At 62.9% G+C, this 24879-nt stretch overlaps 1 protein-coding gene across 1 annotated transcript in view; it reads right to left on the bottom strand.

The window, feature by feature from the left end:
• ERI3 (ERI1 exoribonuclease family member 3) overlaps positions 1-24879 on the bottom strand; it is a 145228-nt gene that overhangs the window by 15545 nt on the left and 104804 nt on the right. Inside the window, exon 7 of the mRNA XM_051999898.1 lies at positions 11553-11652. Within this exon, the coding sequence (XP_051855858.1) occupies positions 11553-11652 (100 nt within the window). The remainder of the gene's footprint in view (positions 1-11552; positions 11653-24879) is intronic.

Raw genomic sequence — 24879 nt, 5'->3', positions numbered from 1 at the left:
GGCTGCCAGGCTCAGTCGCTAACACTCTGCTCTGGCTGTTCTTAAAAATTTATGACTCTGTTGAAACATGAAAAATAAGGCGGAGGAGCGATCATTAGCGCGGCCCTGCCCCCCCTCCGCGGCACCCTCGTAAATTGAGATTTATGGCTGCGGCGGGCGGGTGGGGAGGGAGCGGCCCAGGCGGTGGCAGCGTCACGGCCCTGTCTGTGTCTGTCGGAGGCTTCAGTTTATCACAATCTACACAGATTATGGGGATGAATACGGGCCAGCCCTCAGCTCTGTCAGAGCCTTCTGTAAACAAGAGAGTCAGCGCGGACCCCCGGGGAGGGGGCGGCCCAGGCGGCTCAGTGGGCACAGGGGTCCCGGGCCCCGCGGCTCCCCGGGGCCACCCATCGTCTCCCCGGGGGCCCCGCCCCGGCTCCGGCAGCAGGGGAACAATGGCAGCTCCGGGCCCGGGTCCCAGCCCCCTCTGCCCGAGAGGCCTCACTTAGTGCTGTCAGCCCAGCCATTATGGAATTGGGGTTTCATTTACACACTAATTAAACATTACAGCTTGTTCACAATTACAACGCGGGGATGAGGGAGTAACTAATTACTGAGGAAATGAGCTAACATTTATCTCTTCCAGGAGGAGGAGAGTCATCCCCAGCCCGATGCCCTCCGCGGGTCCCTCCCTAATCAGGCCGAGGGTGGCGGACGGGCCCGGGGGGGGCAGGGGGAGCGTGCAGGGGGTCTCAGAGCGAGGTTGGGAGGGGAATCGCGGGGCCCAAGGGGTCCGGGCTGCTCGGCCGCTGGACGGCCGTGTGACCTCGGACCCCCTCCCCGGGGAAGAACGAGCATCGAGCTGAGGCTGGGGAGGGAGAGGAGCGCCTGCTTCCCCCCAGAGTGGGGTCCGGGAAGGGTGGGGGACACGGGAGACTGAGGGATTTAATAATAGTAACACCTCAGTCTCCAAGCTTGCAGCCTTCCTGTCTTTGGGCCAGAGGAAAAAAGGGAGAAGAAAGGGGAACAGTGGAGAGAGCCTGAACCAAAGGGAGCCGGCCGCTTAGAACTGAGCTTCAAAGGGGCCCCGGCTTCTGGGGCCTAATTGTACTGACCCCTGGCCTCCGCCTTCAATCAGCGCCGCTTCCCAGCTCCCGCAGCCCGGCGGCCTCCCCGCCCCTCACCTAACTAGCAGCCATATTCTCCTCATTAGGCCCGAGCCCGGCTGTGGGCCCCCCCCCCCAAAGTGGGGCCTGCGCTCACACACACACTCACACACACACACACACACTCACACACACACTCACACACACACACACACACACACACACACACACACACACACTCACACTCACACACACACACACACTCACACACACACACACACACACACACACACACACACACACACACACTCACACACACACACACACTCACACACACACACACTCACACACACACCACACACACACACACACACACACACTCACACACACTCACACTCACACTCTCCCGCACTCCCAGCCTGTGGGCAGGAGCCCGGTGAGACGGCAGCGGGTGAGGGGCACAAGGGCCGGGGGCCGGAGCACCACTGCCCTGGCCCGCAGCTGGTCCCGCCCGATCCCAGCCTGAAGGTGGATGCTTGTCCCCGTCCCCCGCGGGTCCTTTCCGTGTGTGTCTGCAGGGCCGACTGGGAGCGGGCGGGGGGGAGAGGGGGCGGTGCCCGGGGGCTGTCCTCGGCCCAGCGTCAGACCCCGCTGGGGGCCACCTCGCTGCAGACGAGCCCGCGGGGCCCGGGGCTCCCTCAGCTCGGAGGGTGAGGCACAGAAGGGGCCGGCCCTGGGGGTCCCCCGCAGCTGGGCGCCCACGTCCCCGGGAGGGCGGAGCCCTGGTGGGACCCCACGGCGGGGGCGAGCTGAGCGCCCCCTGTGACCAGGGGCAGCCTCTGGGAGGCCCCAGGGAGCCGGCCCGAGGCATTCAGGCCCTCCCGGGCGGCTCTTTGTTCTCGAGGCTAGAGCTGCAGGGGGCCGAGGGGGGCCGTCTGTGGGGCCCGGGGGCCGGAGCCAGCCAAGTCCTCGGGGGTCAGCAGGGTGGCCCCCCCGCCTTCTGCAGGACCCCCGAGTGACCTTGCACGGCGTCCGGGCCCAGCTGGCCGCTCGCTCCCTCTGACATTGTCTCTCACCTTAACCCGCAGCTAATGACTTGCGAATATCGACGGGAAGGAGAAGGGCAGGGTTGGGGGGGCCGCGGGGGGTCGGGAGCAAAGGGACCGAAATGAAGTTGAGTTATCTCCCATCTGGAGCCGCGCTCCTAATCCCGCAGCCCCGAGGACGCCGGCGGAGCCCCTTATCTGCCCTGTCAGTCAGCGGCCGCGTGCGCGCACACGCGTGTCCCGCGCGCCCCCGTGGGCCACCCCCGCCCCCCGGCCCATTATCCCCCAGCCGGAGCGGGAGCGCCGGGCCTGCCAGATGGATGCAATTTGCATAATATCAGCGGTGGAGGCTGCAAGATCAACAGGGGTCAGGGCGCTGACATCGGCGCGCAGTCTATCTGCGAGCGCTAATTTGGCCGGCATTGATCTGTCTTGCTGATTTCTTTGTCATTTACGTCGGCGATGGTTTGACAGGAGATACAGAGAGAGACAAGGGGAGGCCGCGGGGGCCCGAGCCGAGAAACAAAGATTGTAGTTACCGACGCCCTTAACACACACACAAAGATGAGCTCTGCCGGAGGACGCTTGCGGGACCCTGGCGGCTAATTACCCCGCGCGGAGCCCCCCGGGGCCGGGCCCCTTCCCCCGCACCCTCCTGCCCGGGCTGCTCTGGGACCGAGGCCCCGGGGAGGGGCAGCCGGGGGGCCCTCGGTCGTTTCCTCTCCCATGTGGGGAAGAGAAAGGGGCTCCCCTTCTTCCCTCCCTCATCTCGGCTGAATCTGGCACTTCGAGCTGCCCCCCCCAAAGCCGCATCCGGGCCCGCAGGCAGGGCCCCAAGGCTCCCCCTGCCCATCCCCCTTCTACCAGAGGATTCGGGGACCCCCAGCTCTGCCAAAGACCACCTGTGGGTCAGCCAACCCTCCCCGCCCATCAGAGCCGCCCCCTGCCCGGTGCTGCAGCCGAGGCCAGGGCACGGTTCTTCCTGCTGCCCCCCCCCCCCATCTCCCACCTCCGTGCCTTTGCCCTGCTCATTCCCGGGCCTGGAATGGACTCGCTCCCTCAGGAGGCACGGCCCCGGCCCGGAGCAGCCAACATGTCGCGCGGCCAGCCTCCCTCCCCCCCCTCCTCCGCTCCCCGGCGGGGGCTCCTTGCCCCCCCGACTCTCCCGTGGGCTTTCCCGCGGCCTCCCTCCCTGGCCGGGGCGGCTGAGCGGGGCTGCTCCGGCCGGGCTGCCTTCCTTTGTCTCCCTCCCGCCTTTGTCAGCGGCAGGAGAGCCAAGATTCCCGCTCGGAGCCTGCATGATCAGAAGGGACCCCCCGCCGGCCGGCGAGGGGCGGGGGGGCAGCGGGCAAGGACACGGAGGAGACCGGACAGACGCACGCAGGCTTTGGTGTGCACTAATCCCCTGGCCCGAGGCCCTTCACAGGGACCCGGGAAACTTCAAGGAGGGAGGCAAAGGCGTCTTCGGCGGAGAGCCTCATTATCCCGCTCCCCCCATGCGGGCGGGCGGGCACGGGCGGGCAGGGAGGGAGGGGCCGCCGCGCGCAGAAAGGCTGTCACTGTCCTTTCTTCCTTTGGGTAAAAGCCCATCTCCCCGAGCCCGCCCGCCCCCGTTCCAGGCTGACACCTCTCACGGCTGCTAATTAGATCCCTGTTCCCTCTCTAATGCACTCTGACAAGCGCCCACACACGGGCCGGCCGGGCCGGGCACTGCCGCGCGGGGTGGACGCGGGGGCCCGCAGACGGCCCCAACCCCCGGGCCCGGACACGGCCCTGCGCGGCCCCCTCGCCCCTCTCCCGGGGGCCTCTGTGGGCGTTAGCGCCCGGCCCTGGTCACCCTGTGCCCGCTGGGGGGCTCCTCGTGGCCACAGGGCGGGGGCGTCTGGGGGCGGGCCTCGACAGCAGGAGAAGCCGCGGGGACTCCCAGGGTGCGAGCCTCCGGCTGCGAGGGACCCCAGGAGCAGCCCCCCGGAAGGCCCTTGGGCCCCCTCAACAACTCTAAGCACTGAGCCAGGGCTTCCCACAGGTTAGGCCTGAGGCGGACCCCAGGGAGGGACAGAAACAAGGTCATCCCTGGCTGCAGGGGCGTGTGCTGGGGAGACACAATCACACACACACTCAGACACACACACACACGCACACAATCACACACTCACACATTCACACTCAGACTCACACACACACTCAGACACACAGACATACTCAGACACACACACACAATCACAATCACTCACACTCACACATAATCACACACTCACAGACACACAATTACACACACACACACACAAAATCTCAAACACACACATAATCACACACACACTCACATTCACACACACTCACAATCACAGACACACGCACACTCACAGACATACACTCACAGACACACACACGCACACAATCACACACTCACACTCACAGACTCACACACACTCAGACACACACACACACAATCACAGACACACACACAATCACAATCACTCACACATAATCACACACTCACAGATACACAAACACACAATTACACACACTCACAGACACACACACTCACACACACACACACTCACACATTCACACACACAATCACAGACACACACACAATCACAATCACTCACACTCACACATAATCACACACTCACAGACACACAATTACACACAAACACACAATTACACACACACACATTCACACACACTCACAATCACAGACACACACACACTCACAGACACCCACACACACTCACACACTCACACACACACTCACAGACACACACACACTCACACATTCACACACACACTCACACTCACAGACACACAATTACACACAAACACACAATTACACACACACACACACACACACTCACAGACACACACACACTCACACATTCACACACACACTCACACTCTCCGGCTTGGAGGTGCACAACAGGCTTTCCGTGAGCAGCCGCCCTGGGTAGGAGGAGCCCCACAACAGCCCGGGAGGGGCGGCTGCTCAGAGAGGTTAAGGACCCCATGCGAGACTTGAATCCAGCTCTTCCTGGCTCCAGGCCCAGGGACGGGGAGCTGGAGCAGTCACAGTCAGAAAGACCGAGTTCAAATCCTGCTCCGTCACTTGCCGGGCGACCACGGGCACGTCAGTAACGCGGTCTCAGAGTCCTTGCCGGTAAACGGGGATCCCACAGAATAAAACCCGCGGACGTCGGCGCGCAGGAGCGCTCTAACCTCACCCTTATCCACCAGGCGACGGGGCCCCTTCGGGTACCGCGCCCCCCCCCCCCGAAGCACCGGATCCTTGGGGGCCCGGAGGCCGAGAACAATACGCCCAAAAGCCGCAGCCCCGCCCGGCGCCGCACACGCCTGGTCTTAGCGGGTCCCACAGCAGCTGGGGGGGGGGTCTCCCCCAGGAAGGTCTGGTCTAGATCGGACGCCTGCTAACCGTGTGACCTCCTGACTCCGGGGCTCCGGGGAGACGTGACCACGAGTGGGTTAGAACGTCCCCATGTTGGGGGGGTTCGCAGGCGGCAGCGCCCCAGGAGCTGCTTGGGGGGGGCGGCCAGACTTGGGGGGGAGAATCACTTTTGGGAGATGGGCCGGAGAGGGGAGAGAGCGACGCGGAGGAGACCATGCAGGGAGAGGGAGGGGGCCTCAGGGATGCCCGGGGCGGAGGGCTGAGGGGGAAGGTCTCTGGGACCCCCGCAGGGAGACGGCCGTGGAAGTCCCGGAGCTGAGGCCGCCAGCCGAGACCACCGAGGGAGCCAAGAAAGAGGCCTGGGGGGGCCTCCATTTTGGGCTGACGGAACCCAGGGCCTGGGAGACGCAGCCGTGCAGGAGCTCCCGCTGAGTGCAGGCCCCGGGGGGTCAGAGAGGAGCAAAGCTGGCTAAGGGCAGAGAAGGGCTGGGCAGGACATCTGCAAGCTTGCCAGGCCCGTCGCCGAGGATGCCGGGGCGTTTGGGGTTGGGGTCCATGCCGTGCCACCAGGCCCCCCTCCCGGCTGTCCGGCCCCCAGGAGGACACGCGCTGAAGTCAGCGGGGGACGCCCGGCGTGTCGGGGGGCTCTGCAGGAGGAAGCCAGGCGGGGCCGAGGTGCCCCAGAGGGGACCCCCTTCCTCCCTCGCCCCAGGGCTAAGCAAAGGCAGGTCTGGGCGTGGCGATGGCCCGCGGCGTTTCTGACACTAAGCAGTTTTCACTGAGCCCTCCCAGGGTCCCGCCATCAGCGCGCTTGGAGCCAGAAGTTTCTGCCACCCTGGGGAGCCCATGGAGACGGGCACCGTGGGGGCAGTGAGAGGGCGCGGCAACCAGTGAGCGAGCCGGGCAAAGGAGGCTCTTCCAGCCCTCGGCCGGCAGTTCCAGGGCCCGGCTCCCGGGGCTGGCTGGCAGGGAGCCACGTTACAGGCCGCCCAGGCCAGTCCCTCTGTCCGGAGAGGCGTCCGTGCGACCCGCCCCAGGCCACACCGAGCGAACCGAAGCCAGTGCTCCTCCCCTGCTGGCAGGAAGGTCGGCCGGGCTTTGTGGGAGCGGCAGGACGCGGGGGGGCCCAGGCAGGAGCTGGGGGTCCCTGGGGGCAGCCGGTCGTCCTCCGGTTGTTAACCCAGGGTCAGATGCCCACCCTCTGTCAGCCGGCGCTCCCAAAGACTCTCGGGCTGTCCAGAAACGGACCCTCCAAGGACAGAGACTGCCCCAGGGAGCCTGGCTGGGGTCTCTGTGGGAGGCCCGCCCTCCACGGGAAACCTCCCCCACTCCCTCTTCCTGCGCGCGCCGCCCCTCTACCACCGGTCCCGTCTGCAGCAGGCTCGGGCCTGGCTGTCCGCCTGCTGTCTCTCCCACCCGACGGGGCCGCCCGGGGACCAGGGGCCGGTTTTTGCCTTTCTTTGTAGCCGCCATCCTCAGCACGTGCTTGACACGCAGTAGGCACTTTCTAAGGGTCAGCTGATGGGCCTACTAACTGCTTTTTCTGGAGCCGTCTTTGCCCCCGCCTTTGCCGTTTACCCAATGCACAGATGGGTCTGACCGGGTCAGAGATCCCCTTCCCAAGAGGACTAAAGCCAGCCGGGACTGGCATTCCAGGCCAGGGCTTGTCCCCTGCCTGCAGAGCCCGGCCCCCTCCCCCAGGTGGGCCTTGCTTCCTCGGCTCGGGCCCAGGCCCACTCTGCGGGATGACAGGAGGCAGGGTGAGGGGCCGGCAGCCAGAACAGCTCCGGGGGGACGGGGGTCCGTCAGAGCAACTGCCCGCAGCGGCTCCGGGGGGACGGGGGTCCGTTGGAACGACCGCCCGCGGCGGCTCCGGGGGGACGGGGGTCCGTTGGAACCTGCCGCCGGGCCGCGCCCGCTCCCCCCTGGCACGGCAGCCTCTCGAGCAGTTCATTATAATCGTGCCGCCGAGTGCGTGTGCCTGAGTGGACAGTGACGGGCGATGACCCCTGACCCAGGGACCGGGAGACAGTCCCCATCAAACTCCCACAGTGAGACCCTTTTAACACGCACAGTGAACTCGGCGCACGGAGAGTTGGAGCTCATTAAAACTGCCGACTCCGTGAGCACGCCATTAACCTCGCTGCTCCAAACTCGCGCCTCGCCATCTCCTCCTCTCCTGGTCTAATTAGCGCCCCAAGCCGGCCCCCTCCCACCCCGGCCCCCTCTCCTCCAGAGACGGGGCGGGAGCGGCCACTGACCCTCTCAATGGGGGAGGTGTCCCTCCCGGACCTCGGGGGGCGAGGAGCCGTGGGCAGGGCCGGTCCCGGGCGGTCTGTCTGGGGGACCCCATTAGTGGGCACCGTCGTCCCAGGTTCCTCAGCCCCGGACGGGGGCACCGAGGACCCTTTATGGGAAATCGGGGCCGGTGCCTGAGCCTAATGAGGCAGCCATTAGTGGCGTCACACGGGAGGGGGAGGCGGCGGGCACAGGGCAGGCCAGGGACATTAAGAGAAGCTCGGGCGCCCGGGGGGGCGGAGGAGCCCCTTCTGCTGCTGGAGATGCCAGGAGATCAGCCATGCAGCGAACCGAGCTGTCACAGGCTGGCAGAGACGAGGAGGAAGGGGCGGGCAGAGGGGCATCGGAGACCGAAGAAGCGGGGGAGGGATCAGAAAGAGCGGCGCCAGCCTGAGGAGCCCCTCACCTCACAGAACCAACGGGGTCCGGCTGCTCCTCTGCCCCGGGGCAGGGCCGCCAGCGCTCCAGAAGCAGCCCCTTCCTTCTGGCCAGCCCTCCCGGGCAGGGGCGGCTCTTTCTGGCAGGCCCCGAGAAAGAGGCTCGCCCCTCCCGGGTGGCCGGCGGGGGCCCCCTCCCAGAACGGAACCTCGGCCCGGGAAGGCTCTGGCCGACACCACTAGAACCGGGCCAGAAGGGAGGCGTCTCCCCCAGCTGCTCTCCTCGCGGGGCCGAGGCTCACGGGAGACAGTGCTGGGCCCTGGGGGACAGGCAGCGGTGACGCCCCGGAAGCACTTGGGGACCGGCCCGGGGTTTCTGCTGCCTCTGACCTCGGCCAGGTCCCTTTTAGTCTCTGGGTCGCCGTTTCCGCGCTTGTGAAATGAGGCCCCCAACCCCAAACACAGGCCCCTAAATGAATGAAAGGTGGTCTCGGAGGGAGAACCCGGAGCCTCGAGCGTGGGGGCTGAGCGACGCCCCTGAGCCGCGGCCCCGGGAGGTGGCAGGAGGCGCTCCGGGCGCGGGAACCTGGCATCCAGGCTGGGGGCTGGCCCCGGGAGGGGGGGGAGGGGGAGGCGGTCAGCAGTCGGACGGCCCCGGGGCTGGAGGCCGAGGAAAGGCCGCCAGGGCCGCGACTGCGCAGCAGCTTCCTCTGGAGCAGATCATGGGCGCGCAGGGAGGGAGAGCGAAGGGGAGCCTGGCAGGGCCTGCCTGTGAAAGGCGGGATCCGAGGCACAAAGCTGGGGGAACCAACCGGAGGGGTGTGCTGCACGCCAGGGACCGGCCGGGCTTCTTGGACTAGGAAGACAGCAGGGCCAGGGTTCTGTCCCCTCCCCGTGTCTGCGGGGAGCCTGAAGGTGACCAAGGGAAGAATCAGGAAGGCGGCCGGGGGAGAGCGCGAGCTTCCCGAGGAGCCGGGGGCTGGGGAGGGCCCGGGGATGTGGGGGAGGGGCAGGAGGGAGCTCCCAAGGAACGGGGGGGGAGGCAGCACCTACTGTGCGCCCGAGCTTTCCAATCTCTCACCAGGGCGGAGGGAGACAGAGTGAGAGGGAGTCGCGGGCAGCCGCGGCCGGAGTATTTCTGCGTCCCCGGGGATCGGTCGCCATTTGGGCCAAGGACCTGTGACGTGTGAGAAGGGAGGAGACTGCGAGGTTGGGGGGCAGCAGAGGAGGCCAGGGCGGGAGCGCGGGCCCGGAGTCAGGGAGCTCGCAGCCCTGCGGCCAAAGCCAGCCTCGGACACTCCCGGCCGCGGGGGCCTGGGCAAGGCTCTCCCTCCTGCCCGCCTCGGCTTCCTCCTCTGTCAAATGGCCAGGAGAAAGGGGCCGAGCCCCCAGGATCTCCGCCAAGAAAATCCCTACTGGGCCCTGAGGAGCCGGACGTGCTGGGAAATGACTGAAGCACCCGAGCCAAAGACGTCTCATCCCCCCTCACTCGAGCAGGAGCCGGGGGCTTGGCTAGGACAGACCCCCGTCTCCCTGCTGGGATGCGGTGCCCTGGGAGGGAGGGGCAGGGCCCCCTGGTGCCAGCCCCCCTCTGTGAGCAGCCCGGGCTCACTCACAGCCGCCCGGCCTCCAGAGTGCTTAAGCAATACTGCACCGAAGCAGCTAGGTGGCGCAGTGGAGACTGCAAAGCCCGGCTCAGGCGCCAGCTGCCAGGCTCTGGACAAGGAGCTTGGCCCATTCTCGCCTTGGTTTCCTCAAATGTAAACTGGAGAGCAAAGTGCGCCTTCCTTTCCTTCCTTCTTTTCCCTCTCCTTCCTTCCCTTCTCTCCTTTTTTTCTCTCTTTCCCTTCTTTCCTCTTTCCTTTTTTCCTCCCTCTTGCCTTCCCTTTCCTTTCTTCCTTCTCTCCCTATTTTCCTTCCTTTCTTCCTCCTTTCTCCCTCCCTCCCTCCTTCCTTCCTTCCTTCCTCCTCTCCCTCTTTCCTTTCTTCCTTCTTTCTCTCTCTCCTTCCTTCTCTCTCTTCCTCTCTCCTTCCTTCCTTCCTTCCCTCTCTCTCTCTCCTCTCTCCTTCCTTCTCTCTCTCTCTCCTCTCTCTTCCTTCTCTCTCTCTCCTCTCTCCTTCCTTCTCTCTCTCTCCTCTCTCTTCCTTCTCTCTCTCTCCTCTCTCCTTCCTTCCTTCTCTCTCTCTCCTCTCCTTCCTTCCTTTCTTCCTTCTTTCTCTCCCTTCTCTCTCCTTCTCCTTCCTTCCTCCTCTCCCTCTTTCCTTCCTTCCTTCTCTCTCTCTCTCCTCTCTCCTTCCTTCTCTCTCTCTCCTCTCTCCTTCCTTCTCTCTCTCTCCTCTCTCCTTCCTTCTCTCTCTCTCCCTCTTTCCTTCCTTCTCTCTCTCTCTCCTCTCTCCTTCCTTCTCTCTCTCTCTCCTCTCTCCTTCCTTCTCTCTCTCTCTCCTCTCTCCTTCCTTCTCTCCCTTCTCTCCCTCCCTTCCTTCTTCCCTTCCTTCCTTCCTTCCCTGTCCCAACTCCAGCAAGGTCCATCTTAAATCTCACCCACCACCCAAGCTGGCGACAGCTCCAAACTGGCCCATCCTCCCTGAGGCTCCTGACCTTGGACCTGTGCCCCGGGAGGGCCTGCTGGTGGGGACATGGGGGCCAGGGGGCAGGGGAGCCTCGTTTCCGGCTCTCCTAGGACGGGCCCGGGGCATGGCCCACCTCGGGGAGGCCCGTGTGGTCAAGGACACGAGGCCCCGGGTTTCAGGGGGAAGGCGGCGAGGGCGAGGGCCCCCCACTAAGCCCAGCTGTCCCCCACACCCTCCACATCTGAGGACCACGTTCTCGTGCCGCCACCGCCGTCAATAATGCAGCCAGAGTCATCGCTCAGAAGGACCTTACTAATTAAAAGCTGGTGAGGTTTAAATAATTCATCTCCTTAACTCGTATCGATCCCAGAGTTTAGTGGCCAGAGCCTTGAAACAATATTAAACAGCTCCCTTCAGGAGCAGAGCTGGCGGCGGTTTCTCCAAGGAGGGCTCCCCAGCCCCCTCCCCTGCCCTGAGCAGGGACACGAGGCGCAAAGGGGGCGTGGGGAGAGGCTCCCTTACCCCCCGGCCCTCAGAGCCGGCCCACGGACCCCGAGCCCCACCCAAAGGCCCGCGCTCGGAACCCCGAGCAAAATCTCCAGAGCCCCCGAGTCCCGAGCGCCGTCGGGAAAGGCCCGTCCCGACCAAGGTGGCCCGGAGCCCCCCGCGGTGCCCGCCCCCTCCCCGGCACCCGACAGGCAGAGACAGGGCTGGGGGGGGGGGGGGGAGGACAGAGAAGCTGAGCCCGGCCGAGGCCGCGGAGACTGACCGATGCCGCTGTGAGGCCGTCCTATGTGCTGCAGGTTGAGGCCTTTGTTCATATCTAGCAGTCCGTTCTTGGGCCAGCTGCCCATGGCAAAGCTGTAGGCCTGGAAGAGAGGAGGAGACTGGTTAATGGAGGCCGGGGCGCCCTGGAGGTCTCCCCCCTCCTCCCCGTCTGTCCCCCAGGTCCCCCCCCAGGTGTTACAAGGGCCCCTCCTTGTCCCCACCCCTGAGCGGGGCCCAGACCAGTCGGGGGAGGGAGGAAGGGCTGGTGGCCCAGCAGCCCGGGAGCCGGGCTCGGCTCTCAGGCTGTGCAGGGCCCACATAATTAATAGTAATTAATAGCACATGAGGTGGGTCCTAGAGGGAGGTGATTAGCAATTACAACTCCTAATTAAGTCAATGCCTAATTCCCAGCCCTCCTGCTGTGTACACAGCCCCCTCCCCCTCCCCTTCTTCTCCCAAGCGCGCAGACTTGCGGCCTCCAGGCCCCGCCCGCCGCTGCCCCCGCCCCGGACCCCGGACCAGCCCCGAGGCGGGAGGGGCACCCACGGGTGCTGCAGACCCTTCCTGAGCGGGGGAAGGTCTGCGTTCCCAGGCAGCACTGAGCTGGCTGGGCGTGGGGGGCTCAGTCTGGGGGCTCTCTGCCCGACCGGCAGGCGATGGGCAGCTGGGCCTTGAAGGGCACTGCAGGCAGGGAACAGCGTGAGCAAAGGCGTCGGGACCGGAGAAGCTCGGCCGAGAGCAAGGAGGGCAGGGAGAGGCAGGTGGAGGGGAGGGCCTGTGCTAAGGTGCCCTACGAGCCCACTTAACAGCTGAGGAAACTGAGGCAGGTGGGTTCCGTGACCTGCCCAGGATCACAAAGCTGGGAAGCAGGGAGGCTGGACTCGCACTCAGCTCCCGGCTCCCTGCCCCAGCGGCCCCGTCCTACCTGTCAGGAGTCAAGGTCGTCAGTCGGGTCTTTGGACTACCTGAGAAAGCTCCCTGAGCAGCCCCCGTGAGAGAGTGTGTGTGTGCAGGGGGGGCCGTCTCTGCTCCCCATGAAGGTCAAGTGCACACTTATGCATATTCAAAGCCCACTGCCCATCGATCTGCTGTTAATTGTTTTTCCTGGGGTTGGGGAAGGAAGTGCCAGGGGCATCGATCTGCTCCCCCAGCCCCCCAGCTCCTCTCTCCCTTCTTCTCGCACCTCCTGGGGTGCGGGGGCAGGAGGGGGAGGGGCCGGGTCTGCAGGGGGCACTAACCCCGCTCAGCTTCAAGTTGCTGACTAGACCCCCTCCCCCCATCAGGAGAGATGCTCTGGTGTTTAATATTTAAAGGCAGCCTTTAATCTTTAAACAGCAAAGTTCGGCTCCTGACTGTTAACTCAGCACCGAGGGGGAGGAGGGGAGGTTAGAGGGCCTTCTCTGGGGCTCCGAGGGTCAGGGCGAGCCCGGCCGGCAGCCCCCGCAGCAGGGGAAATGGCGGCGACGCCCCCCGGGCCCGTTCCGGCCTCCCCCTCCGGGAGTAAGTCTGTGCCCCCTCGAGGGCCGGAGCAAACCTTCCAACGCGGCGGAGGCCGGGCAGGCTGGCACAGGCCAGCGGAGGCGGGAAGCGTCTGGGAGGGAGGAGAGGAGGGTCAGAGGCCCAAGGTCACACCGCCAGGGGTGGGGATAAAAGGAGGGAGGGAGGGCGCTCGAGGGTCGGCGAGACCCCCGGGCTGGCACAGACCCCGCCAACAAGGAGGCAAAGTCGGAGGCGGGGCTGGAATCGGGGCCACAGGCTCTCTCCGTGGGGCCCCCGGGGTCCGCGCTGAGGGAGCTGGGGTGGGGGCTGCCACGGCTTCATGCAGGCGCTCCAAATGGGCTTGCTTAGCAGGCAGGGCTGGCCGAGGCCGGGCGGCGCCCGGCCTCCCTCCTCTCGGACCCCGAGTCTGGCCCCTCTTCCTCTAGTCGGGCCTTGGGAACCCTTGCGCTGCGTGGGGGGCGCCAGGGAGTCTGGCTCGGCCCCCCTTCCCCAGCCCCACCAGGGAGGTCCCATTTCCGAAGCCCCAGCCCAGGGTCCCCGGTAGGCCCCGGCACGGGGGTGCGGGACCCCAGCTCAGAGCCGGCCAGGCCCGGGGCTCGGGCCGAGCAGGGGAGGGAGAAGGGGGGGCCCTTCCCAGCTTTCAAGTACTTTAAAAATCACTTACAAAGGCAGGATTAAACGATCAGAAATTCCATTTAATAGGACAAATAAAGAAATAACCATCTACTCTATCAGCCCCGAGAAGGCAAGCTGGGTATTTTTTTTCCTCTAAAAAGGAAAAAAAGGAAGGAAGGGTGGAAAAAAGAAGGATAATGTGTGTTTACTCAAGCAAAGAAAAAAATATTTAAGTGATGTCGGCGAGAAGATTGCAGTAACTAGTGAAGAATAACATCGTCTACTTTGCTGTCAAATCACACCCGAATTTCAGTAATAGATTCTCGTCTGACACTCAATTCAATTCGAAGGTGATCCTGCTTTATCCCAACACATCAAATATTAAACACGCGTATTAGCAGGTGCCGAGCTCGCTTCCCAGCTTAGCGCTGGGCGGGCGGCGGCGACGCACCCGGCCCCTGCCGGCGCTCCCTCCCGCCTCCCGGGGCCTCAATGTTATCTCGACACCTTCATCCCAGGCTGACAGAGGGACCCTTATCGCGGCGGCCCGGGGGGCCCGGGTCCCCTTTGTGCCCATTATCCTCCTGGGTCCTCGGCAAAGAGCCCCCGAGCCTGGGCTGAAGGAGGGAGAAGTGCGGGGGAGACAGAGACAGACGAGCCGAGAGACAGAGACGGGATGAGAGACGGGGGGCGGAGGGAGGCGCGAGGTGCCCCCGGCCCAGCTCCGCCGGCTGACTGATGCCTTTCACCAAGGGCAGTCTAGCTTGTCGGAGCCGGGGGGAGATGAATGGGCACATCTCGGCAGCAGCCCGTGGCTGTCATGCTGGGCAGTTTCCCATTCCCAGAGAAGGCGCGGCCGCCCCGACTGTCCGGGAGCCCGCTCCTCCCTGCCCAGGGTCTGATTCTCACCCTCTCCTCCTCGGCTTCCCCAAGGGCTCACGACTCGCTAATCCCCACTGCCGGCCCCCCGGGGAGCGAGGGCGCGGCGCCGGGAGGGTCCGGACTCCCAGACCGGGCGTCCTCCCCACTGCGGGATCTCGGGGAAGGGGGCCCCGGCTTCCTCGGTGTCGGAGGGTTTCCGGCTCCCCCCTAGGGACCTCTCGCCAAACACCGGGCCGACAAGCCCCGTGCCCCCGCCCCTGGGCCAGAGAGGCTGCGGAAGGGGCTGCGCCTGCCCCGCGCTGGTCACCGGGGACGGCCCCTCCTCTCGGGGAGCTCACGCCGGGGGGGAGACCACCTACCCAGCCACGGCGAACCCAGCAAGTTCCGGGTGGGGCCCGACCAACCAACCCTCCACGAGCCCCGATTTATCGCTTCCTGAGTGCCCGGCTCTGGGGCGGGAGCCGAGGCCAGAACCAAATCCAGAGCCGCCCCGAGCAGCCCCGGCTGAGCCCCGAGATGCTCGGCGGTACCTGCTGCAGGCCCGGGGGGGGGGGGGAGGACGGAGCTGGGCCCTGAAGGGCCAGTGGGAGGGGGAGCACAGGGGACGGGGTGAGGGGAGGACCGGGGCAGGGAGAATTTAGGAGGCGGCCAGGCTCTAACTGCGGCTGCGAAGGTAAGCTGAGGGGTCCAAGGCTAATGGCCCCTTCCCGGCTGCGGATATCGCACGGGGTGTCCCTGCCTGAGGCGGGTCTGCTCACCCCTTCCGAGGCGCCAGGGCGTCACTGAGCCCCAGCGGGGCCTGGGGGCAGAAGCAGGATGGCCACGGGGGGGGGGGCGATTCCTATTGGGCCACCCTAAGGCCGGGCCCTTCTCCTCGGCGTCCCACTGACTGATGGCCTGTGGCCAAGGCTCGGGCCCCAGCTTGCTTCGGAGTGTGAAGGCCCCTGCTGGTCTGGACCAGCACCACACAGAACCTTCTTCCACACCGTCCCAGCTGCCCGGCCAGGACCTGGATTCAGAGGGAGCAGAGGGGTGGGGGGCCTGGATACGGCCGTCGCTGTGGGCGGGCTTCCCCCGCCGGCCGGAGGTGGGTGGGTGCAGCGCGTCCGCCCCCCCGAAACCCTCGCCCGCCCGCCCCGCCCCCGCCTCCCCGGTCTCCGTTTAATTTCCGCGCCTGGGCTGGGAAGCAGGTGCCCCGACTCCCTCCCGGGAGCTCCCGGGCCCAGGCTTCTCCCTCCCTGGATGCTGCCCCATTAGTTTAGTGCCCAGCCATCTGCGACGTCGCGGCAGGCCGGCCCCCAGTGTATCGGGAGCCTTCCATTAGCGCCTTTAATATTCTGACACCTTAGCCCAGCCTGCTATTACATGCAAACACTGATCGCCCTGTGAAATTACATCGCGGGCCTGCGAAAATGGAATTGTGTATAATCAGGCTGCTCCATGCACTGTCAGTCCCATCCCGCGCCGCGCCGAGCCGGCTTACCCGGGGCTTAGCAGCTGCTCCGAGTGCACTGGGTTTTAGAGATGGAGTGGCCCTCGTCGCGGCCTCTCGGAAGGGGGGCGCGCCCGGCTCCACGCGCCCTGGGCCAGCCCTCAGCCGGGACAAAGACGGACCCAGCCCCCCGGGGGCCCTCACAGACCACGGGGGCCCAAGGGAGAAGGCCCGAGGGGGGGCCCTGCCCCGGGACTGACTGGGGGCCCCCAGGGAGGAGGGAAAGGGTCAGCGGCCACCCCGGACGCCCCCGTGACCCCCGAACAGCCGTCCCCCTTGGCCCGCACCGCCCCCGGAGGGCCTTCTGACCAGAGCTCTGGGGACCTGGCCTCCGTCACCCCTGAGTCCTCTCAGCTCCGGATCCCCCTGGGGAGGGAGCGGCCCCGACCGGGAGGTGAGTAAAGCCCACCGAGCCCCCGAGGACGCCGCCCACGCTTCTCGGGACTGGCCCATCTCTCCTTCCGGGAGCAGCCCAACCAGCGCCAGCTCTGGCCCAGAAGCTGCTCACTGCCCAGACCCCCCTCGGGCCCCGGCCTCCCCGCGCATCCTGCCTTCCTCCCCAAGAACAGCCCTTTTACCCCGTCCGAGCTCCCCCGCGCCGGCTTAGCAGGAGGCGCCTCACCCTCCTCCAGCCCCTTCCCTGCTTACTGTGTGCGACCCCGCAGGAGGTCTGCCCCCCAACCCCGACCCCGACGGGGGCCCAGAGGACAAGGCCCTTGTACCGCGAGGGTCCGGGCCAGGAAGCCCCGGGGGGCCAGAGCGGCCCCTCCTCAGGAAGGTTCCCTGGCCACGGGCCACAGCTGCTCAGCTGGGGTGCGGATGTGGGGGGACCAGAAGGTAATGGGGGGAAGCTCCCAGGCTTGGCGGGGGCGGGGCATCGGTCGGAAAGACCCAGTGAGGGGAGGCGGGAGGCAGTGCCCGTGGGGGAAGGGCACCGGAGGCAGACACCCGGGTTCAAATCCCGCCCCCCTCCACAAACGAAGGCGTGGGCGCCCACCTCCTCAGAGATCGAGACCTAGAGCCAGTCGGCGCACAAGCACTGATCGAGCGTTTATTACCTCCCCATCAACGGGCAAAGACACCAAGACTGGTGAGTCCAGCCCTGCCCGAGTGTCCCTGCCCGTGCCCGCGAGCACTCGGGTCTGTACACGTGGGAGCGCGTGCCGTGTGGTTAGGGTGGGGGTGGGGGAGGCCCGGGGTCCGGAAGGATCACCCAGGGGAGAGAGGGCCCTGGACTCTCGCTTGTTTAGGCAGGACAGACTGGGGGGAGCTTCCCGAGGGCCTCTGGGCAGTCCGGAGCTGCCCGGCCCGGCTGAGCCCATCGAGGGTCCCTCTCCGGGATGAGCTGCTGGCCCCGCGGAAAGATCTTGTGGAAAGATCTCCTGGGACGGGAGAGGGGCTGCAGTCTCGCACACAGCGGGACTAGAAGGGGGGCAGCCAGGGCAGGTCGCGCTGGGGAAACTGAGGAGCAGGTCAGGCGCGGCTGCTCAGGGAGAACGCAGCAGGGGAACAGGGGCCGTGCCTGCGGGCTCCGCCAAGAACGGCCTCAGCCCAGCAACTCCGGGCCCGGAGCCGCCCGCGGGGCCCTCACGAGCCGCCGAGGGCACAACCTGTCCCCAGAGAGCACGTATGAAACGCAGACACAATAATGGCCACCCCGGACCCCCAAGGCCCAGCCCGGACCCCCAAGGCCCAGCCCAGACCCCCAAGGCCCAGCCCGGACCCCCCAGGCCCAGCCCGGACCCCCCAGGCCCAGCCCAGACTCCCAAGGCCCAGCCCAGACCCCCAAGGCCCAGCTCAGACTCCCAGGCCCAGCCCAGACCCCCAAGGCCCAGCTCAGACTCCCAGGCCCAGCCCGGACTCCCAAGGCCCAGCCCGGACCCCCAAGGCCCAGCCCGGACCCCCAAGGTCCAGCCCGGACCCCCAAGGTCCAGCCCGGACCCCCAAGGCCCAGCCCAGACCCCCAAGGTCCACCCCGGACCCCCAAGGCCCGGCCCAGACTCCCAGGCCCAGCCCAGACCCCCAAGGCCCAGCCCTGACACATGCTGGGACACCAGCACACAGGACCGCCCCAGGTCCTACAGCCCATTTCTACTTCAAGCTCTGGGAACAGTGACCAACCCACTCGAGAGCTTCTCACCGAGTGACTGTCCTGTGGTTTTCTGTTACCCCCGTGACTCCTCGGGCGGCCATTAACGTCACGTAGGTCTCCTTCTCCTGGAGTGTAAGCTCCCTCAGGGCAAGAACGGTTCCTCCCTGTATCTGCGGCCTCAGTACAGGGCACAGAGTCTGGGCTCAGGAAGACCTGAGTTCGAATCCAAGCTCATCCACTTCCTAGTCGTGTGACCCTGGACAAGTCACTTCACCCTGTTTGCCTCAGTTTCCTCATTTATAAACCGAGCCGAAGGACATGGCCGCCCTCCGGTGTCTCTGCCAGGTTTACTCCAAACGGGCTCACGGGGAGTCAGACACGACCGAACAACAAGCACTTAATAAATGCTTTCCGTGCACTCGTCATTATTCCTCCGTCACTGACTCGTTCGTTCCTTTGTTTCTGGCACCAGAGGGGGGGGGGCTCTTTTCTTGTCTCCCTTCTCTTTTCCATTGGGCAAGGACGGTGTGAGCACCGGACGGGGCCGTGCAAGGGGGTGAGGGGCAGGGAGAGATGGAAGAGCTGGCCAGGGGGCTCACTGAGCTGGCCTGAGGGAGCGGGGAGTGGGGAGGGCGCCCGATGTCTGCCACCACAGGCACGGGTAAAGATGGCGGTTATGGTGACTCCTCACACCCCTGCCTGGGCCGCCTTCTCCTCATTGGAAGGCAAGCCTCAAGTCAAGTTCTGACTAAGTTCCTTTCTTTCCTTCTGTCTACAACGGTAACAACGGCCCCCAGCATTTAGAAAGTCGGCAAAGTGAATCTTCTCTCATTTCATCCTCACTCGGGGAAGGGGCGCTATTATCATTCCCATTTTCTAGAAGGGGAAACTGAGGCAGAGAGAAGTGAAATGACTTGCCCAGTGTGGGTCACAGAGTGTCTGAAGCTGAATTTGAACTCAGGTCTCCCTCACTTGAGACTCAGCCTTCTCTCCACCGCCCAACTAGCTGCCCCTGCCTCTATAGTCTTGTCATCACCATCATCATCTCTATTTAACGCCTTGCACGGTGCCTAGAACAAAGTGGGCATCGGATATATGTTAAGAGTGACCATCTGTCTTTCTATCTGTGCATCCATCCATCCATCCATTCACCCACCTGTCCCTCTCTTCATCCTTCTATCCCTCCATCCACGTTTCCCTCCATCATCCATCCATCCATCTACCTATTTATCTATTTACCCACCTACTCCTTTTTCCATCCCTGCATCCCTCCATCCATCCATCTAGGGCTTCAACAGTAAAAGTCGTGGTCATGCTAGACTGCTCCGATTTCCTTCCTTTCTGCCAGGGTTAGCCCATCATAACAAGAGGAAACATGTTACTCAGCCTGCAAGATTCTTTACAAATATTATTCCTCTGCACCTCGGGGAGCAAAAGGGGGTGTTATTATTCCCTCCATTTCAGAGGTGAGAAAACTGAGGCAGACGGCGGTAAAGTGACTGATCCACACAGTAGGCGTCCGAGGCCGGATCACGATCGGGGGAATGCGGACTTATTATCTTCAGCCGAGCATCTGATTTTAGCAGAGCTTCGGATAAAGTGTCTCCTACCATTCGTGCGGAAGAGATGAAACGCAACCTGATGGATCTGGAACTGTGTGGATGGCCAGAGGCAAAATGTAGTCATTAATGGTTTAATGTCAGCTTGGCGGGAGGTCTCCAGTGGAGTGCCCCAGGGATCTGTGCTCGGCCCTGTGCTGGTTAACATTTTTATCAATGCCTGGGATAAAAGCAGCGATGGCGGGCTTTGCAGATGACACGGGACGGAGAGGGATGGTTAACTAACGCGCTGGATGACAGAGTCGGGATCCAAAATGATCCCGACAGGCTCCGCCATTGGACTGAACCTAAAAAGAGGAAATTCAATAGAGGCAGAGAATGTAAAATTTTATCTTTGAACTCAAAAAACCAACTTGGCAAGTACGAGGGGAGGCAAGATGAGACAGCCATTGTTCTGAAAAAGAGCTGGGGGTTTCAGTGGACTTCGAGCTCAGTATGAGTACTGCTGTGATGTGGCAGCCATCAGTGCCTCGGGGCTCGGAGGTGCTAGTTCCACGTGCTTTCCTCCCCTGGTTAGGCCTCTTCATGGGCCTGCTTTCGGTTCGGGTCATATTTAATTTATCACTTTAGCTTGTATTATATTTTGGGAAGGACACCGACTAGCTGGCGTGCCCAGAGGAGGACCGGGCTGGAGAATGATGAGGAGCAGTTGAAAGAACTGGGTTCGTCGAGTCTAGAGAAGAAAAGACGCTGGAGAAATATAATAAACTACTTGAAGGACCGTTACGTGGAAAAAGGCATTAGGCTCGTTCTGATTAGTCCCACAGAAGTGACAGAACAAGGAGCAACGGGGAGAGATTTATAAAAAGGCAAATGGGCTCGAAGCAAGGGACAACTGGTCACCGTGACAGCCAGCTTTCCACAGGCTGGCTCACGAGGGGACATGAAATAAATTCATAAAATGCTTTTACTCATTAATTCCTTGGATCACTCCCCCAGTAGCAATTCCCAACTCTTTCTTCCTTCCTCAAGACTCCCAGATCCCCCCTCCTTGCACTGACCTCCTCCCAGAGTCCAGCAGGCTGATCATTGTCTCCCTACCTACCGGAGCCTCCCCTACTGCTTTCAAATGTTCACAAGTCTCTCCCATTAAAAAGAAAAAAAAAAACACTTATTAGATAGTATCATCCCCTCAACCTATTGTCCTACGGCTCTCCTTCTCGGTTTTCTCCTCTGCGAAATGGGATAATAAGAGCACCTGCCTCGTGGGTTTCGTGAGGATCCAATGAGACAACAATTGTAAGGCGTTTAGCAGAGGGCCTGGCCCAGAGGAGATACTATAGAAATGCTAGCTATTATTGTTGTTCATGGATGAGAGAGGTAGCAAAGAGGAGATCTGGCAATAGCCTGGCTGGGTGAGGGGTGGGGGAAGGAGAGAAGTGAGGGGTGACCCCGAGGTCTCAAGCCGGGGGACCGGGACAACGAGGATGCCCTTGGCTGAAATAGAAAGGTTGGGCAGAGGGAAATAGGACTTTATTGGACGTGAGTCTGAGGTGCTACTGGGATGTCAGGTGGAGATGTTGGCCGGATGCTCAAGGAGGATGCTGGGGCCAGGCCGGCGGCTCTGGGGACATCTAGGATGGACGTGGGGGAGCCACGGCCGCTCGGAGCAGCGTCCCGTGGCAGTGCGGGGTGTCAGGAAGCCTGAGCTCTTCTTGGCACTCTCCCCTCCTCGGCTCCTGGCTCTGGGGCTCCCTCCAGGGGAGGCCCTGCAGGGACTGATGGTCAGATCACGGACGCTTCGATCTTCCTAGTCACCCACTAGCGGCTGCTCCTTGCCACCCCTCAGCCCTGCCAGGACGGCTAGCCGTGAGAGAGCCTCCCGCCACGATGGCTGCTACACGCCCGGGCTCTGCAGGCTGCACCCCAAGCTTCCACCCCGGCCCGTTCTGGGGCTGGGGGCCAAAGCCCAGACCAGGGGGCTGCCAGGGCAGGACTACTTCCTAGCCTTTCCCCTTCTAGCTCTGCTGTCTGCCCTTCCTACCGAGATAAACTGGCTGCAGGGAGACGCCTTTCCCAGCTTCCCCATACTCAGTGAGGGGAGGGAAAAGCAGCACCTGGGAGCAGTCAGTCGGCAGGAGCAGAGAAGGTTATGGGGACCCTCCCCCCACAGACCGCTCCCCGGCCCTGACCTGCTGAGTGGCTGACGGCCTCTCAGAGGAGCCAGGATGCTCTTGGCCACCCACCCCCCGCCAAGAGGCCGGGGACACTCTCTCCGCCTGTCCCTGGCCACAGCATTGGGGGGGGCGGGGAGACCGCAGGGCGGAAGCGCCCACCACACTGAGTCAAAGCCAAACCCCGGGTCGGAGCCTCCCGGACGGCTGCTTTCGCCTTTCCTCAGCAAGCAGAAGCCAGTGATCCAGCCTGGCCGGGGCTGTGGCGGGTGGCGGAGGCAGCGGGCCTCAGGCTGTGAGTCTGGTGGGCTTCCTGGCCTGGCAGCCCCCGTGCCTTCCTTTGTTTTCCTGCGCTGCCACTTATTTTTAGCCAGCGCTCTCCTCCGCCCCAGGGGGCCTGGGATTGAATGAAACGCGACCCCCAGCTCCAATAAGTGTATTTCAATTACATCTGTCACCATGTAACGATATAATGATATATCATGTGATATTAAATCCATGGTAATCATATCAGTGATTTTTTTAATAGTGCGCTAATCGCATTATTACATCTCTATAATTAACAACAGGAGGTATGGAAAGTCAGTGAAGGCGCAGCAGCCCCCGCTCACCGGGAAAGGGCCTGTGGGCAATGCAGCCAACAGGAGTGCTCCGGCCGGGGGAGCGGTCCCAGAGCCACCTCCCACTGCCTCCCGGGCCCAGAGCCAGCCCCGCGCCCCCCCCCTCTCCCCGGCTGGACACGGAGGCCTCCCTCCGCGCCGGCCCAATGGGCTGCTCTTCCTCGCCTCCAGGCCCTTAGGCTGACCCCGCGTGCCAGCGCTGCGCAAGGCCGGACACACAAAAAAACCAAGAGACAGCTCCCGCCCTCGCCGAGACGTTCTAATGGGGAGGGGGCCACGCACAAGCGAACAGTGCGGCGATCTAGGCCCTTCATGAAGGGGTCAGGCTTCCTCGAAGGCGGCCCTGACCCGGGAGGCAGCCAGCACGAAGTTCTCTCTTCCCTCACCCCGTTGCTCCCGAAGACTCAGGCTGGAGAGAGCCCGGAGCGGGCAGGGGTCTCACTGGCACTGCGGCTGGGTTCTCGCGGCCATGCCCCGGCCTCCGCGGAGGGACACACACGCGGTCACCTCCGTCAGGAAGGCTTCCCCAGACCTGCAGGAGGCCAGTGTCGGCAGGGGTCGTGACATCCCCAACAAGGACCTGGAGAGCCCCTGCCTGGAGACTTCCAAAGGGGGGAGCCCGCATGAGCGGAGGGTCTCTGTGCAGCCCCCCCCAACAGCCCTTCCGATTCCGGAGCCTTCCCTTCTGTGCATTCCAACCAACCCTCCAACCTCCAGGCCCCTCCCAAGCACTTGCTCCTTCTTAAACCGTGGGGCCTCCAGGCGAGGCCTGAGGACAAAAGGGCCATCGTCCCTCCTCCAGGCCCGACCAAGGTCACCTGAGCTTTCTGACCTCTGCTTCCCGCCTCTGGCTTACGCTGAGCCACTGGAAGCCTCTGCTCTTTTTCAGACAAACCGCCTCTCCCGCCCGTGTCTCCGAGGCTGGCTTTCCTGACCACAAGCGGAAGCCTTTTCTCGGATCCCAATGTGCCCCGGAACGCGCACTCTCAGAATTCTTCTCTCCCTCCCTCGAGACTGAGAACCCGCCCCGGGATCCAGGGTCTGGCCAGGGCTGGTTCCCTTTCCCTGCTGCTGGGCGGCCGCCACCTCCCCCCACTCGGGGCTCTCGCACGGCCGCCCGCCTGCTTCCTTCAGACTGGGACCCTCCTGAGGGAAGGAGCCAGCGGGCGGCTGGTAGTTATACTGTCGGAAATCACAAGTGCTTCATAATTTATTATCCATCATTCTGACTCACACTGAATTTCACTTCACTACATTCTGCCCAAGATTCTTTTGGATCCCGACTGTCATTCGGTGACATCGGAGAAAGCGATGAACGTACCCTCCCCGCCTTTTTCCAAATCACTGATTAAAAGCCTTCAGCGGCGCAGGGTGAGGAGCAATCCCTGGGTGCTGCACCGGAGACCCCGACGCACTGGCACCGAAGCATCGACAGCCATTCTCCGCAGCCATCCATTCCAATGGCTCCCAAATCCACCTAATTGTATTAGCATCTAATTCACATCTCCAGCTTTCCCGCAAGAATCGTCTGAGATACATTGTCAAGAGCTTTTGTCACATACAAGTAAACTCTCTGAGAATTCCCTCATTTCTCATGACTAATCCTCTAAGAAAAGAGAACGGGTTAGTCCGGCATGAGCGGCGCTCGGTGAAGCCTGGCTGGCGTGGGGAAGCTCGCTGTCCCTTTCTAAATACCCACCAACCCTTTCTCTAACGTTCTGCTCCAGAATTTCCTTAGGAACCGAAGTCTCGTTCGCTGACCTATATTTTGCAGACTCTCCCTTCTTTATATCCTTTTAGAAAATATCGGGACACTTGCCCTTCTCCGATCTTCTGTTTCCCAGGCGCTTTCAGACGTCACGGAGAATGGTTTTGCAGGGCTGTCTGCCATTCCTGCAGGACCAAAGTATGTCACTCATCCAGGCCAGACTCATCCAGGGCAGCCGGGGATCCTTCCCTAAAGTACCCACTCCTGGCTGGTTATTTTTGCTCTCTAACTCCCATGCAAGGTCTCCTTGGCAGAGAAAAAAGCAAGATGAAAGTCGTCAGTTATCACCGTCCTGTCCACTGCCAAACAAAAGTCTACTTCTTGCTCTGATCTTCTTTCCTCAATAATTGTATTTAAAAACTCTTTTTCTTGTCCTTAGTGTCCCTTCTCAGCCTTGTTCTTGATCTGTAAAATGGGGATAATAAGAGCACTTCTCTCCCAGGGTTGTGATGATCAAAAGAAATCAAACTTGTGAAAACGTGGAGTCCTCGGCACATAATAGGTCCTATTATTATTAGAAATTGCATTGTATCTGACATTTTTTGAAAGATACCGCTGTGCTTTAATATCCATCCTCTATGACCTCGTCTTCATTCCTAAATTCAAACTGATCTCAACTTCAGTTC

This window comes from Antechinus flavipes, chromosome 4, assembly GCF_016432865.1.
Source record: "Antechinus flavipes isolate AdamAnt ecotype Samford, QLD, Australia chromosome 4, AdamAnt_v2, whole genome shotgun sequence".
Taxonomy (NCBI): domain Eukaryota; kingdom Metazoa; phylum Chordata; class Mammalia; order Dasyuromorphia; family Dasyuridae; genus Antechinus; species Antechinus flavipes.
The sequence above is the reverse complement of the archived record's forward strand: the minus strand, read 5'-3'. Positions and strand labels throughout refer to the sequence as shown.